This window comes from Macrotis lagotis, chromosome 8, assembly GCF_037893015.1.
Source record: "Macrotis lagotis isolate mMagLag1 chromosome 8, bilby.v1.9.chrom.fasta, whole genome shotgun sequence".
NCBI classification, from domain to species: Eukaryota; Metazoa; Chordata; class Mammalia; order Peramelemorphia; family Peramelidae; genus Macrotis; species Macrotis lagotis.
The window spans coordinates 9,891,775-9,907,948 of NC_133665.1; the positions used below are offsets into that span (position 1 = coordinate 9,891,775).

Consider the following 16,174-nt stretch of genomic DNA (forward strand, 5'->3'; position numbering starts at 1 on the left):
TGATGTAAAAAAAAACAAACAAACAAACAAACAAACAAAAAACCCCAAGGCTTCTAGATGTAAAAGCCTTGTTCAGAAGTGCTTTATTTTTTGGCAGGCTGGTGAAACTTCCTGGACAACAGATCAAAAACCACCAGTCTAGTTGGTGGTATAGAATACCACAACTTTTAGGAAGAAACCTAAGAACTCACTAGTCTAACCTCCTCATTTTTTAGATAATAAGTAATCCCTATGTATTAAAAGACAATAAGTTTAAGCCATTCTCTTCTTGCAATAACCTGTGTTATAGGCATTAATTTTACAGATGAGAAAACTTGAGTCCCAGAGAGGTGGAAATAGGTTGCCTCAAGATCATAAGATCCAGCAAGTGCTGGAGCAAGTTTTCAAATTCAGGTCTCCTGTATCTCAGTCATCCATTACAGCAGGCTACCTGCTCATAATCATCTGGCTTTGTAATGTACATTCACCTGAAAGAGGTGTCTTAAAGTAAAATAGGAAAAATACTGTTGTCCCCTACCATGTGACCAAAGAAATAAGCCATTATCATTGGGAGTCTGTTGTTTGGGGACAGAATTTGTTGGTTTCAGAACCAAAGCATGCCACAAAAACACAAATAATTGACAACTATTTATTAAACATTATTCTGGGGAATGCTCTGTGTTAGACTCTGAGACATGCACTAATCTTTTTTAGGAAAATACATTAAAAACAAACATTAAATATCACTTTTAAAATAAGTTTTCTTACTATTCATGCATTTTATGTCTCTGAACAGTCTTTTCTTTCCTCTGTGCTTTATAGTATTTTTCTGTGTTTCTAAGTATTTCAAATTTGGTTTCTACTCTTTCCTTCCGAGTGAAATTATTCTCTCCAAAGTTACCAATAATCTCTTAATTAATGAATCCAGTGGCCTTTCTCAGTCCTCATTCTTTTTTTTTATTTTATTGTTCCAATAACATGCAAAAATAGCTTTCAACAGTCATCCATATGCAAACTTCCACATTTTTCAACCATCCTTCCTTCCTACTCCTCTCCCCTTAACAGTGAATAATCTGGTAAAAGTTGTACATGAGAATCATGTTTAATATATTTCCATATTAGTCATGTTGTGAAAAAGTCCTCATCCTTCTTGACCTCTCTATAGCATTTAACAGACTGGCTACCCTCTCCTCTGGTTAACCTCTCCTTTCTAGACATTTGACACTGCTCTTTTTTTGGTGCTTTTCCTATTTGTCTGATTGTACCTTCAGTAGAGGTGGCCAAAGGCTCTGCCATGGGACCTCTTCTCTTCTCTCTCTTTCTTGACTTCTCAGTTACCTAATCAACTCCCATGGGTTCAATTACTATGTTCCATATGTATACTATCTAACTTTCTCTCTCCTGAGTTCCAATCTATAATCCTTAGCTTGTTTTTTTAATTTTGAACCAGATGTCCCATAGGCATTTCAGATTCAACATATTCAAAATTAAACTGCCTCTCTTTCCCCAAATAACCATCCTTCTTCCACACATACTACTTATGTCAAGGACACTACTATTCCTAAAGACATTCAGGTTGGCAACCTCAGAGTCATTCTCATTTTCTTATTCTCCTTCATGTCATATATCTAAAGTTGGCAAGTCTTATAATTCTACCTCTAGAATATCTCTTCCATTAATCCCCTTCTCTACTCACATGGCTACCACCCTGTCCAGGCCTTCAGCATCTGTCCTTTGGACTATTGCAATAACCTACTGGTCTCCCTGTTTCAGTTAACTGTCAAATTGATATTCTTAAAGCATAGGTCATACCATGTCACTCTCCTCTTCAATAAGTTCCAGTAACTCCTTTTTTTCCTCTACAATCAAATATAAATACTTTTATTTTGCATTTGAAGTCTTCCGCCATACTGGCTCCTATCTACTTTCTCAATCTTATTATAAATTGATTCCCTTCACACATTCTATGAAAACTTTAGAGTATTTTTAAAAAATGTAAGTTATTGTTAGTTTAGTGCTCTGGCTTGTTTTCTTCCATGTACAGTAGAAATAAAAGAGGATAGAAGTGGGGCGGCTAGGTGGTGCTGTGGATAGAGCACTGGCCTTGGAGTGAGTAGTACCTGAGTTCAAATCCGGTCTCAGACACTTAATAATTACCTGGCTGTGTGACCTTGGGCAAGCTACTTAACCTCATTGCCTTGCAAAAACTAAAAAACAAAAAACAAAAAAAAAGTAAAAATTAAGAATGTTCTTAACTTTTCCTCTTTCTTTCCTTACAGGTGTAGTGCTGGGAGGCTGTGGTGATAGGTCCATCCGTTTCCGCCCAACATTGGTCTTCAGGGATCACCATGCACACCTTTTCCTCAACATTTTTAGTGACATCTTAGCAGACTTCAAGTAAAGGATTATTTTAATTGCACTGAGAAGGTCTCAACCTCCACAAATGTCAAATTGCTTAGTTTGCCTATTTCATATTTTCACTTAAAGTACCAAAAGGTGAATCCATAAACTGGAGGGCTGTTTTTTGTTTGGTTGGGTTGGAGTGGGTGGGTGGGTTGGGTATATTAGGTGGTTTGGGAAGACAGGAGGAAGAAGAGGGGATTGGTTTGGGTCTTCTCTCCAAATAAGCCAATATCACATGCTGATTTCAACACTAAATTCCTCTAGTGCCCTGAATACAGTCAATCTCTGGGTAGGCTGTCAGCACCCTGCCTAAATTTTTCTTTTAAAGCCAGGCATGAGACCTATGCATGGGAATAGGAGTTAGAAAACTCCTGAGTTTCAGGTCTGATGTCCGATCCCTTCAGTGGCCAGTTTAACTTCCTCCCTATGCAAAATAACAACAATAAAATGGGATCATTCTTGTCGAGTCTTACAAGTAACCTGGGAAGGCTCCATTCTTCATTAAGATACAGAATTAAGGGATACAATTGTATTTCAACTGAGAATGGAAAGGTCTGGTCAAGATAGAGGGGCAAATAGAATCAGTTCAGTCCCAACTATGACTTGGCCTCAGGGGACTTCATCTGGCTGGTTTGATGGTCAGCTTTTATTTTACTTCTCCCATTAGTGTTCAGCAGAGGGCCAGGTACTTGAGGCTTGCCAAAAGGTCTGCCATCAGAGGCCAGGGAAGGTCCCAGGTCTGATTAGTTGGGAAGAACAGAAGGGGATGAGGAGGGAAAGAGCAAAGGAAACACTGCTGCTGCCTTGGTCCTCAGACAGAATCTCATTTCCATATGCATCTGTCATTCCAATTGCTTGTTCATGATGCTTATGTCATGTAATACATACATACACAAGAAATTCCCATTTCTAAGTTTCCATAGGGATATAAGGGAAGGTGTAGCACAAGCTTGCAGTCTCATTCCTGGGAAGACAACACATGGAAACAGCAGCCAAGGAATTACTTAATCCTCTTACCTCGAATACACTATAATTTTAGAGGTCTTTCCTCTTATCCCTACCCCAGACCCCTTCCCATGAAAACATTGTTCTTCATCTACCTGTTGTTTCTCAACATCTGCTCCATTTCTGAGGAGCTCTGTGAAAAGCATAGCTGTTATGCAGAGTAAGTCTGTTGCTTGACTAGATTCTTCTTGAGGGAAGCATTCATATTAAAGAGATTTATTGATTAATATGCAAAAGATGTAGATGTGGAATATTAACATGTTCATTGCTAGTTTGTTTTGGGTGGCTTCATTATTTTGCCATTCAAAATGTCTCCTAGAAAGATATTTTTCTTAAGATGTAGATTATGCTAATGTTAACTTCCTTTCTCATACATAATTGGATGGTGCCCAAAACTAATTAAGCATTATTTTAATTTGAAAACATTTTGAACTAACTAGCTCTAGATGGTGATTATCATCCTAAACAGTCTGATCAAAAGGAAGCATGCAACTGTAGTTGGTGGTCTAATTTCTATCCCTGAAAGTCAGTTGTTAATTGTGAGCTAATCATTTCACTTTCTGGTGCCTCCATTTAACATATAAAATGGACATAATAAGGCTAAGCACTTGGCCCTTTTATAACTTTTCACCCAAAGATCTCAAAACAGTATTAAAGTCTCTAGAGACCAACAGATATTCATATGAATACTGTTGCAGAAGACTGAATGCCAGCTATTATCTATAGTCAGGAAGAATTATTAGCAAATTCATAAATTATGACTGTTGGCATTTTTATCCTAAAGTTGTTTATAATTTTTTTAAGTATATAAAGTTCTGCCTTAATTAGAGCCATTAGCACCCACAGAAAAAATGAAAATGTCTGACTTCTCCACCTTTTGCTTTTAATACCAGAGACCCAAGTTCAACCTATAGTTTCATATGCTGACATTTCTAATAAAGGCATATTGAATTAACTATACATATAAACAAAAACAATTCATGAATTTGCTAAGTGTTTTTCCTATTATGGACTTTAGCCAACTTTTAGCCATAAATGAAATACTCCAGTGAATGAGGTTGTACAACTCTCTCAAAGGCTTTCTCAGCCAGGGTCTAAATGATAATTTCATTTTCTTGGTTGACAAGATTGGGTCCAGTTTTATACTGTCTTCCAACTGGGGGTTGGCCTGGGAATGTAATCATTCACCTACAAAGTAGTTTCCTTGGGTATTATTAATTTATTACCAAGGAAAGTTCCTTCTAGCATATATTTTTAAAGGCCTCTTTATTAACAGGTCTATATTGACCCAGGGCACAATGGATACCTTGGAAAGTCAGTTGAGGAAAAATAGTTAATAGAAGCTAGAGGAAAATAATTATATATATATATAATAAAATTATATATATAATCAAAGACTCATGAAATACAAAGGATTGTGATGAAATCAATAGGAAAATTCAACAAACCTGCTCTCATAGTAGACCTAGCAGGCATGCAACCATTAAGGGCAGATCAAGTGAGGAAGACCTTCCTTGGTCAACAATTGGAAATTAGTTCGTAAAACATATCAGTTTAGTAGATTTTAGTGTCTCTAGCAAGTCATGTACTTTTACAGCAAACAAGGTCCAGTAATATCAAGTTCTATTCACATCCTCACTTTTATTATAAATGGGTGTTTTTTTATAATTTTTACTGACACTCAGTAACCATGTAAAATTGTGCACAACATACATATATATACACGTATATATGTATATATATATATATATATTTATCAGATCATGATAGAAAACTTAATAGAGAGCACTGCATATTCAAGCATAAGAAGTGATATTGTTTACAGTGTTCTGTGGACAGTGCCAAATAAATGTCAAAGAAACTAACTACACTTCACATTGTAACTACTGACCATGTACACAATTCCATGAATTAAATTCATTTCCTGTGTTAATCAATATTCTTAAATAAAATATTTATAATTGAATATCTTCAATGTAAATGTGACCTATTTCACAACAGCAACCACTTGGGCTTCTAAAATCTAAGGGTATGGTAGTCAATGTCAATATATTAGGTGAGAAGACATTAGCATCTCATCAGGAAGATCTTTTTTTTATTTTAATTTTTATTAAAGATATTATTTGAGTTTTACAATTTTCCCCCAATCTTGCTTCCCTCCCCCCACCCCCACCCCACAGATAGCACTCCATCAGTCTTTACTTTGTTTCCATGGTGTACCTCGATCCAAATTGGGTGTGATGAGAGAGAAATCATATCCTTAAAGAGAACAAAATTCTCAGAAGTAACCAGATCAAACAATAAGACATCTGGGGTTTTTTTTCCGAATTAAAGGGAATAGTCCTTGTACTTCGTTCAAACTCCACAGCTCCTTATCTGGATACAGATGGTACTCTCCTTTGCAGACAGCAAAAAATTGTTCCCAATTGTTGCGCTGATGGAATGAGCAAGTCCTTCAAGGTTGAACATCACTCCCATGTTGCTGTTAGGGTGTACAGTGTTTTTCTGGTTCTGCTCATCTCACTCAGCATCAGTTCATGCAAATCCCTCCAGGTTTCCCTGAAATCCCATCCCTCCTGGTTTCTAATAGAACAATAGTGTTCCATGACATAGATATACCACAGTTTGCTAAACCACAGTTTGCTAAACCATTCCCCAATTGAAGGACATTTACTGGATTTCCAATTCTTTGCCACCACAAACAGGGCTGCTATAAATATTTTTGTACAAGTAATGTTTTTACCCTTTTTCCTCATCTCTTCAGGGTATAGACCCAGTAGTGGTATTGCTGGGTCAAAGGGTATGCACATTTTTGTTGCCCTTTGGGCATAGTTCCAAATAGCTCTCCAGAAGAGTTGGATGAGTTCACAGCTCCAGCAACAGTGTAATAGTGTCCCAGATTTCCCACATCCCTTCCAACAATGATCATTATCCTTCCTGGTCATACTGGCCAATCTGAGAGGTGTGAGGTGGTACCTCAGCAAAGCTTTAATTTGCATTTCTCTAATAATTAATGATTTAGAGTATTTTTTCATATGGCTATGGATTGCTTTGATCTCCTCATCTGTAAATTGCCTTTGCATATCCTTTGACCATTTGTCAATTGGGGAATGGCTTTTTGTTTTAAAAATATGACTCAGTTCTCTGTATATTTTAGAAATGAGTCCTTTGTCAGAATCATTAGTTGTAAAGATTGTTTCCCAATTTACTACTTTTCTTTTGATCTTGATTACATTGGTTTTATCTGTGCAAAAGCTTTTTAATTTAATGTAATTGAAATCATCTAATTGGTTTTTAGTGATGTTCTCCAACTCTTCCTTAGTCATAAACTGTTCCCCTTTCCATAGATCTGACAGGTAGACTAGTCCTTGATCTTCTAATTTGCTTATAGTATTGTTTTCTATGTCTATGTCCTGTAACCACTTGGATCTTATCTTGGTAAAGGGTGTGAGGTGTTGGTCTAATCTAAGTTTCAGGAAGATCTTAATAGTAGCTTAGGGGAGGCTGGAATCACCTAGAGAAAGAAGCAATACACAATAGTAAGCACTTAGTAAATGCCAAACAGACACTTCAAAAAAATTTAATTGACAAACTGCCTTAAAGATTATCTGCATTGAGTTTTTAGTGCTATGGTAATATACAACACTAGACTGGTGGAGATCATCTTATTCAGTGGTGTCAAACTCAAACAGAACCCAAGGCGACTAATTCATTCATAAGGATTCCTGCAGGCTGCATTTCATAAGAGTTTTAAAATTAATTGTATGGGGGCAGCCAGGTGGCACAGTGGATAGAGCATAGGCCCTGGAGTCAGGAGTACCTGAGTTCAAATCCCGTCTCAGACACTTAATAATTACCTAGCTGTGTGGCCTTGGGCAAGCCACTTAACCTCATTTGCCTTGCAAAAAAAAAAAATTAATTGTGTGACATTGAGTTAGCAATTTTTCTTCTCTGGATTTCAGCCCCCTCATTTGTAAAATTAAGCAGGTGTACCAGATGATTTCTAAGCATTTGGGCTGTATATTGACTTGGTTTTTAAAATGTTATTATTTTTCTTATATTTTATTTAAATATTTCCCAATTATAATCTGGTTTGGACCAAACTAAGCAGTGTTAGACCAAATTGTTGACACCTCTAAACCAACCTTCTCCTTTTTAAAGCTAAGGAAACAGACCTAGGGATATTAAGCAGCTTGTCACAAAAAAAAAATAAGTAGCAGAAATAGAATTTGAACTCAGTCCTCTTTGTCCCCTCTATTAACCTGGATAATTAGATATATTTCTTCTTGTCCTCTAAAACAAATACATGATATTTCTGTAGAGATAATTTTTACTCTTAAATTTGAATCCTCATATCTGAGCAATTTATAGCACTAAATGAACTGCAGAATAAACTTATGCTGTTAATCAGTAAAATGACTGTTCTGTAAAGAGTCTATATAAACACAGCCAGAGGTAGTAAAAAACCTGATTAATTTTAATAACACAGGATTTTACAGTTGAATGGAATAAGATCAAAATAAGGCCATAAAAAATTGGACTCTAGTGTTTATATTGGGGAGTGGAGAGGGAAGCATATTAAAGGGTGCTATATTACTTTCAAGGTACAGACTTACAAGTCCAAATGCCATAAAATACTAATTAAAAGTCCTTAACCATAGTAACTTTTTAACTTTAGCAAATTCACTCTAACGAACAATAACTAGCTTGCCAAGTAAGTGCTAGTCCATGGGTGTTAAAGGTCCACATGTCTATTGAATGATAGTGGTAAGCCAAAACATTAAAAGTCTGGTCCTGCTCCTAGAAAACAAGTCTATAGTATTTTTTAATAAGTGTTTTAAGTCTGCAAGGCGATTTACAATTCAATCCTGAGAGCAGGTATGTTCAGGATTACATAGAAAGTGAGTGTCTGAGGACATATTTGAACTCAGTTATTCCTACTCTAGGCCCAGTGCATTGTGTCACATTTTTATTTATGCATACCATCCTATCATCAAATGAATATTTATTAAATTCGACACAAATTGATAAAGTCTATTATTGGCTAATGCTCATCCTTGGCAAAAATATGCTGTCATTACAGTCCCCTTTGGTTTGATATTAAGGATCTATTGTGTGCAGAGAATTCTGCTGAGGCAATTACAAAGTTCAAAAAAGGCAGTAGTTAATCAAATAAGAGGGATGAGGTTTGCAATTAATCATCAAGCCTTTATTAAGCACTAACCACCTGTCAAAATGTGCAAGGTGTTAAAAGTGAAAAAGGAAATAGTCCATGACCTCCAATAACTATAATGCAAGTGCATTGGAGAGATACAAAGCAAAATACTATGGGAGAAGCAAAATCAACTCAAAAATCAAAGAAGCAGCATTTGAGTTAGGATTTGAAGATGAAAGAAATTCAACAGGTTAACAAGAGAGAAAATTCCATGCATGGGGAATATTAGAATGAATAAGTGTGGCAAACATGTTAAATACTGGGAATACATAAGTGAGATGGTCCCAGCCCTCAGGAAGCTCACACTGTAACTGAAGGAAAATAAGGAAAATAATGCATCAAACAAGTTAGAGGGTAGATGGATAGGACTGAAAGTCCTAAGGATGTGGCAGCATTTATCAGTGCAAATGGCAGGACCCAGGGATCCTTGGATTACCTAAACTAGGTCATTTTAAAATGCTGAGACCAAAAAAATAAAAGTCAGTCATGTGATAAGGTCAAGCCTAAAGGACCTTAGTAAGTCATGTCAGGGCAGATGGTAAGGCCTGATGTTCCACTATGTCACCAGCGAGCTGTTAGATACCATCTAAGTCAGAGTTGAAGGGAGAGGGGGGAGAGGAGAAGGCAAGGAGGAAAAGATCGTTTCTGATAGTGGCATGTCTCCTCTTATCCTAGTCATACAGGTTTTATGAACAGAACTGGAGTATAAAGGTGGGAGGAAGAGGGGAATAGTATGAGATGAGACTGGAAAGATGATAGAATGTTGTCTTTTTCTGGAGGGATTTCAATGCTGGGATTTGGATTTTACTCAGGAGACACAGGAATTATTTCAATCAACAGCATAGAAGGTATTATGACCAAAAAAAGGAAACCATCCCAACCTTCAAGGAACACCAGGACTGAAACAACCAGTAAGAGAGCATCTGGCTTCTTAAGTCCTCCTCTCCCCCTCCCAGGCTAGTACTTCAGTGCCTAGGAAGAGGCTGCACCAGGACAAAAGGAGGTCCCAAACCCAACCAGGGTACAAGGACAGATCCAAACTGGCAGCTTTGTTGCCTACTACCTAGTTCTGGGTTACATATCCAGAGGGGATTGAGGAGACCTGCACACAAGGATGTACACATTTCCCTTGGTGGGAAGGCTTTTGGGCAGTGTACCAAATGAGGAAGAAATTCAGGTGAATTCAAGTGAAGAGACCCAATGACATGATGCAGCACAAGCAGATAAATGGTCCAGTGCAGAGCTAGGAACTTGGTCATTGGAAAGATAGGAATTCAGAACCAGCCTCAGACTAACTCTATAACCTTGGGCAAGTCACTGAATAATTCTCAGCCTTAGTTTCCTCATCTGTAAACTGGGGATTTCACACAAGGTCATTGTGAAAATGGCATGCAATGTTTGCTAACCTTGCAGTACTATGTAAACACTAGGTTTCATAAATTATCACAATCAAGTATGCCTGCAAAAGACCAAACTTTGGGCAGTATCATAGGATCATAAATCTAGAGCTAGAAGGAAATAAAGGAGGAATTATCTAATACAACTTCCTTATGTTATAGATGAGGAAATTAAGGTCCCAAAGTTAAGTGACTTCTCAAGGAGATGTATCTAGTAATTGTCTAAGGAAGGATTCAAACTGATGTCTTCCTGACTTTAATCCTATTGTCTTATGTTCTAGGCTGCACATTGATAGTAGAGTCTACTTGAAACAAAGGTCCATACATAAAATTAGGTATACTAAATTGTTCTAAATATTACACAAACATATTGATGTAATATGGTCATCTATAAGCCAACTATTATTCTTGTCCTCTAAAAGTAGGGCTCCTTCCCACTGTACAAAGGACAGTTGCTGATGTATCACAGAGACAATTTGTTTTTCCATGCTTTTTTATAGTTCATGTGTAAAGCTGGTTTAATAGCTTAAAAAGTAACCCATTTATTGAAAAAGAATTCTTCAGACAGTTGATCACATCCTTTTTTTCAGACTGGATCTCATATAGGATTTATGAGCTGGGTAGGGGCTGGATTAGATCTCAGAGATAGTGTAAATGATAAATTGGGACAATTGCTAGAACTGGGTTGCAGAAACCACAATTTCCTTCCATTTGGTTTTTTTTGTTTTGTTGCAAAATCAGGTTTAGTTTTAAATGATGGATAATTTGCATTTTTGGCGCCCTCTGGTGGTACTGCATGAACCTCAGTGACAAAGCTCAGAATTTAGGAATTTACACAATTCCTTAGCAGCAGAGCTCAGATTAGCATTTAGAGCACCTGACTGCTAGAGCACATTTGTCCAGTCCACATTTAGGGTCAAATCCCTCTAGAAAGATCATATCTTTAGAACTGGAAAGAACCTTAAAAGCCATCATTTACAACTTCTTCATTTTATAATGAGGAATTACAAATTTTGTAATTTTATAAATGAGGAAACTGAGACAGAGTTTCCAAGATCATTACACCATGACCCACTACTAAAAAGTAACCTGGCATGCCTTGCTAGTTAATATCAACTTCATATTTGAAGGACTTCATGAAAAGAAGTGCTTCTGACTTAAATTATTCCTGGAATCCATAATTCTAAATCCTGTACACCAGTTACTATCTTCTCAAGTGAATGTTAAGAACTAAGAGTTAAGCAAATAAACATGACATTCCATTTAATCAAAATTAAGTAGAGTAACATTTTTCCTTTGTCCTTTTAAACTATTTTTTTCACAGTTCTCCTCCCCCCCCCCATACTTACTCTTTCCTTGATTGGCTTGTGTTCTTTTGCCTTCTCTTTCCATCTATTTGACATACAGCAAATTCACCAGTGTTAAGTCCCTTTACATGTCATGATTATTATACAAGTAACTGAAATAATTTAAGATCACTTGAAATGCCACTATCAGATTTTACAAGCCAATACAATCTCATGGTTTGCTTGAAGTAGCACTCTTTTGAATTCTTCTGATCATAAATAAGCAAATTACTGCAACCCTCCCCTATTCCTAAAACATGAGTCTGGGGTATTTAGCATGTGTTGAAGACCTACATTAAAACCACTTGGCAGCCAATGATAGTTTATCCCTCTTACCAAGACACCTCTATCATTATCCAATGGGCCATGCTGCCCTGCTGAAACTGTGTTAACAAAAAACCAGAAATACATGAAAAAAAATGACTCAAACCCCAAAACTATTTTTATTAGACTGTGATACTGTGTATGTTTAAATCTCTGAAAAAAATAAAAAAAGAAATCACAATTGTGATGTTTTACTGACCAATGATTTCAATCCTATTTCTGAGGAGTGCAACGAAGTGCCTTTCTGAGGGGAATTAAATAACCATGTTTTTATACTAGTCATGTTTTCCTCAAGTACATACTACGTATCAGAGTAATATTTTCTTTTTGACAGATTGAATGTCATTCACATACCATCATGGACGTTATAATCAGTCAACAGAAGAACAAAGATCCACTGTGTCCTGACAATTTTCTCTCCATAAAATCAAACTGCCTTTTTCCAGAAAAAGTACACAAGTGGAAAATCAATTTCCACTGGTACCCTAAAAGCAGTTTTTCAGTTCCACTGGGCATTCCCTTTTCAAAAGAAGTTCAGTATTTATTTTACAAGAAACTTACACCTACTTCTAGTTCATTTATCTCTTGGCTTTGAAAGATAAGTGCCAGACACACAGTAGATCTGTTGTCTGAACTAGACACTTTAGTTCCTTGCCTCTTAACCTCCCTCTAGTTTAAGCCCTGGGAGATATGCTTGGCACACTCAAGGCCACTGTGCAATGCTCCAGTAAAAGCTCATTCCCCTAAGGTTCAGGGGTTTTTCTGCCAAACCATCAATGCTTTTCACCAAGATTTCCAAAAACTTGCACAAAGCGTTTCTTATCCAGGATGTGTCCAAAGCGCAGTGTTAAGTAGAAGGTCTGATCGCCATCATACTGTTGGATCTTCAAGAACACATCAAAGGGATGTTCCTTGGTCTCAGATACTGGAATTATGTTGGCCACTGGGCAAAATGTGTCTCGACGCCGGCCCCAGAAGGTCAGGTGTGCCACTCGCAACACAGTGCCAGCTTCATTCACATAAAGGATCCCAACAAGTCGACGAAAGAAATAGCTAATCCAATACAACATGGCTAGCGCAAAGCTAGCGACACCCCCAGTGAAAAATAGGGAGTCCAGAGGAATGAGGCCCTGCATGTACCAATAACAGGTAGGTGGCAATATTAACACTGTAATCCCTGTCTGCAGAATCTTCAAACGAGACACAGACCCACAGAATCTGATGCCAGGAAAACGATAAATCATCTGGAATTTTTCAGCCTCCATGGTTGATGGTTTATCGGGGGATGTGGAGATAGGCTTGCCCACATTCAAGTGGGGAATCTGCATCTTGCAAAACCAAGGCTGACATCGCAACATTATCACCCTACAGACTGGGAAACCAGCTTTGAAGAAGGTAACCTGGAAGGGAAAAGAAATAAATACCTTCTCTCACAAAACCCAATATAAAATAAGAGGGAAGTTTAAGTCCTTGCCCTCAAGGGTATGTAACAAAATAACAAATAAATAAATACAAAGATTCATAGTAATAGAAAACACAAATTCCCCAGGTTCACAACCTAGATGTTATTCTCAAACTCCTAACTCTCACTTTCCATATCCATTAAGTTGTCAGTCTTGTTGGTTCTATCTTTGCCAACAACTGTAACATTTGCTCCATTATCTCCTCTGACAAAGTCAAAGCTCTGGTTCAAGTTCTTATCACAATTCACTGAAACTACTTGCTTGTCCGTAGGTCTCCCTGCCTCGGGTCTCTCCCCACTCCACTCCATTCTCCACGCATCAATCTTCCTGAAAGCTCAGGTTTAACCTCATCACTTCAAAACTTGGCTGCCTACCACTATGTGATTAAGTCACGCTGTCATGCTTTCCTCAAACAAAACACTAGAAATTCTTTCCTCCTTTATCTGTCTCCTGGCCTCCTTGGCTTCAAGTTCCAGCTAAAACCCCACCTTCTGCAGAAAGTTTTTCCCAGTCCTTCTCAATTCTTCTTCTGCTGATTTTTCCAATTTATTCTGTGTATAGCTCATTTCTACAAAATGCATGGCTTATATTATCTCCCCTATTAGACCTCGCACTCCTTGAGAGTAGGGTCTATTTTTTTTTTTTTGCCTTTCTTTACCGAAAGTATAGACATTTGATGTGGAAGACATTGATAAGTGAGGTGGAAGGGATTATTCGAATCTGGAAAGGCTTTCCTTAAAAGAAGACATCTGAAATGGCCCTTGGAGGAAGCGTGCCCTCACTTTAAACGACTTTCCACGACTCTCGTCTATCGCTTGCTTTGTTTATATGTTTGCATGCTCTCTCTCCCATCAGACTGTGAGCTCCGGGAGGGCAAGGCCTATCTTTTGTCTCTTTTTCTATGCCGATATCTGGCACATGGAAGGCGCTAAATAGCTTATTGATTTGACTCAACTGAACTGACATCGTGCTGTGGAGAGGAGACCAGGCGCCGGGGGCCTGAGCAGTCCGGAGGAGGGGCAGATAAAGTGCCTAAGTTCGGACTCCCGGCTAGAGGCCCTCCCCGGCCGCCCCGCTTCAGAACCCCAGCAGCTCCGGCCTCCCCAAAGACTCGGCCGCCAACTAGCAAGCTCACCATGTTACGGCCGTGCACTTCCGGAAGCGAACCCGCTTCCTCCCCCGGAAGCACTCGGCTCCTTAGTTTGCGTGGCCTGACCCCTCTATGGGGCCCAGCCCAGGGAGAGATGGGAAATGTTTGTGGACGTTGCATTCTGGGGGTTGTAGTTCCATGAGTCGTTATGGGTTCTAGAAAGGGTGGCGACTCCCGACGTTCCCCGCGGTTCACGCGACGGATCCCGGAAGCTTCCAGGCCCTGCTCGTCTCGTCGCGTCTGTGAGCGGAGGTGCCGTCATGGCGGCCCCGGGACCTGTTCTCTGCCTCTTCGACGTCGACGGGACCCTCACCGCCCCGCGACAGGCAAGCGGCTCCCTCGCCCTCCCCCACGCCACCGCCCGCTTCTCAGGGCCTCAGTTTCCCCGGGGGGCGGGAGCGGGAGGTGCTGAGAGCCTGTCGCCGCCGTTGGAGGGAATGAGGTTTTAGAAAGAGCGCCTCGGCCTCCGGACCCAGCAGCCCCGCCGATGAAGAAACTGAGGCGCCAAGGGAGCCCGCCCAGGGCCCCGTAGCTAGAAGCAGGAGCCCCGGCTCAAGTGGGAGACTGAGCCCCGCAGCCCCCGGACGCCTCCTTCGGCCCAAATAGAAACGTGTAGCCGCCTCCCCTCCCCCATGCCCGCAGGCACCATATAGTAGACACAGGCCACGGACCAAAAAAAAAAGGGAAATTATCCGTACTCTCAAGGTTCGTGCATTTTACGTCGGAAAACAGCACGAACACAGAGTGACGAGTGTAAAACACGCAGAGAAACGTAGCGTGGAACACTAATAATTAGGGAAATCTCTCTCACGTTGAAGCAGAAGTAAGAAAAGAGTAAACACAGGCACGGATGACAGACAGCCTGTGCACTGGAAGTAAAGTTGTCTTGTCCAGGATCCCAGATTGTGAAAGTCTTTAATTAGAGGAGGTCTTTGTTTTGTTGTTTTTCCCTAAAGGGAGAGACACCCCCCCAAGCATCTTGAAGAGAGTGATGTGGTCAGGTACATGCTTTAAACGTATCGGTTTGGCATCTGAGGAGGATTTATTGGGAAGTGGAAAGGAAGTTTTTTCAGTAATCGTGGTGACATGATGAAGGCTTGGGTTGTTATGGTATTTTTAAGTGGAAGGAAGAAGCAGAAGGCTTCAAAAATAGAAACAATAGGTATTGATAACTGATCGCATATGAGAATGGGGACCATGTGAGGAGGTTTTCAACCCTGTCAGACTGAGAAAAGTAAAAGGTTAGTATATATCCAGACAAAGAACTGTGGAGTTTAAACAAAGACCAAAGACTATTACCTTCAATTTTTTTTAAGTGTCTTATGTACTACATAATTTTGCTATCTCTAATAGTTTATTTTCTCCTTAAGGAGATGATTTCTCTCCCAACACATTTAATTTTTTTTCCAGAGTGATTAAAATGGTTTTTATTAAAATATCTTAACAAAATGGCACACCTCTCTCATGGTGGGAGAGAGGGATGGGGAAATCCCAACATACAAGCTCTTTTATGCACTTTGACTTTGTTCCTGCCCCTTCATGCCAACCATAGGCTGGAGTCACAAATCTAATTGATACATTGGTTCCTATGTTTCCCCACCCTGCTCATTATACTATAGAGTTTTGGGGGTTTTTTAGGTTTCTGCAAGGCAGTGGGGTTAAGTGGCTTGCCCAAGGCCACACAGCTAGGTAATAATATTAAGTGTCTGAGGCTGGATTTGAACTCAGGTACTCCTGACTCCAGGGCCAGTGCACTATCCACTTGCCACCTAGCAGCCCCCCTGCTCCTTATACTAATGAGCAAGAACAGATAGATCTCTTTGAGCATGTCCAAAGGAGAATGTCAAGACTAGGTTATTCTAATCTAGTTTGTCATTTTTGGAATGGGATTA

At 39.2% G+C, this 16,174-nt stretch overlaps 3 protein-coding genes across 5 annotated transcripts in view; 2 read left to right on the forward strand and 1 right to left on the reverse strand.

The window, feature by feature from the left end:
• The window catches only part of ABAT (4-aminobutyrate aminotransferase), a 132,847-nt gene extending 127,500 nt beyond the window's left edge, over window positions 1-5,347 (forward strand). For all 3 annotated transcript variants that reach the window (XM_074196346.1, XM_074196348.1, XM_074196347.1), the window contains one exon: window positions 2,259-5,347. In XM_074196346.1, coding sequence (XP_074052447.1) covers window positions 2,259-2,380 — 122 coding nt within the window. In that variant the 3' untranslated portion in view covers window positions 2,381-5,347. The remainder of the gene's footprint in view (window positions 1-2,258) is intronic.
• A 1,123-nt stretch (window positions 5,348-6,470) lies between these two features.
• Window positions 6,471-14,358, reverse strand: TMEM186 (transmembrane protein 186). The gene is made up of 2 exons (XM_074196350.1): window positions 14,268-14,358; window positions 6,471-13,069 (listed from the first exon to the last, which is right to left on the reverse strand). The coding sequence occupies exons 1-2, from the start codon at window positions 14,268-14,270 to the stop codon at window positions 12,443-12,445; spliced, it is 630 nt and encodes a 209-aa protein (XP_074052451.1). The 5' UTR covers window positions 14,271-14,358; the 3' UTR covers window positions 6,471-12,442.
• A 124-nt stretch (window positions 14,359-14,482) lies between these two features.
• PMM2 (phosphomannomutase 2) overlaps window positions 14,483-16,174 on the forward strand; it is a 30,762-nt gene continuing 29,070 nt past the window's right edge. Inside the window, exon 1 of the mRNA XM_074196349.1 lies at window positions 14,483-14,608. Within this exon, the coding sequence (XP_074052450.1) occupies window positions 14,543-14,608 (66 nt within the window). The 5' untranslated portion in view covers window positions 14,483-14,542. The remainder of the gene's footprint in view (window positions 14,609-16,174) is intronic.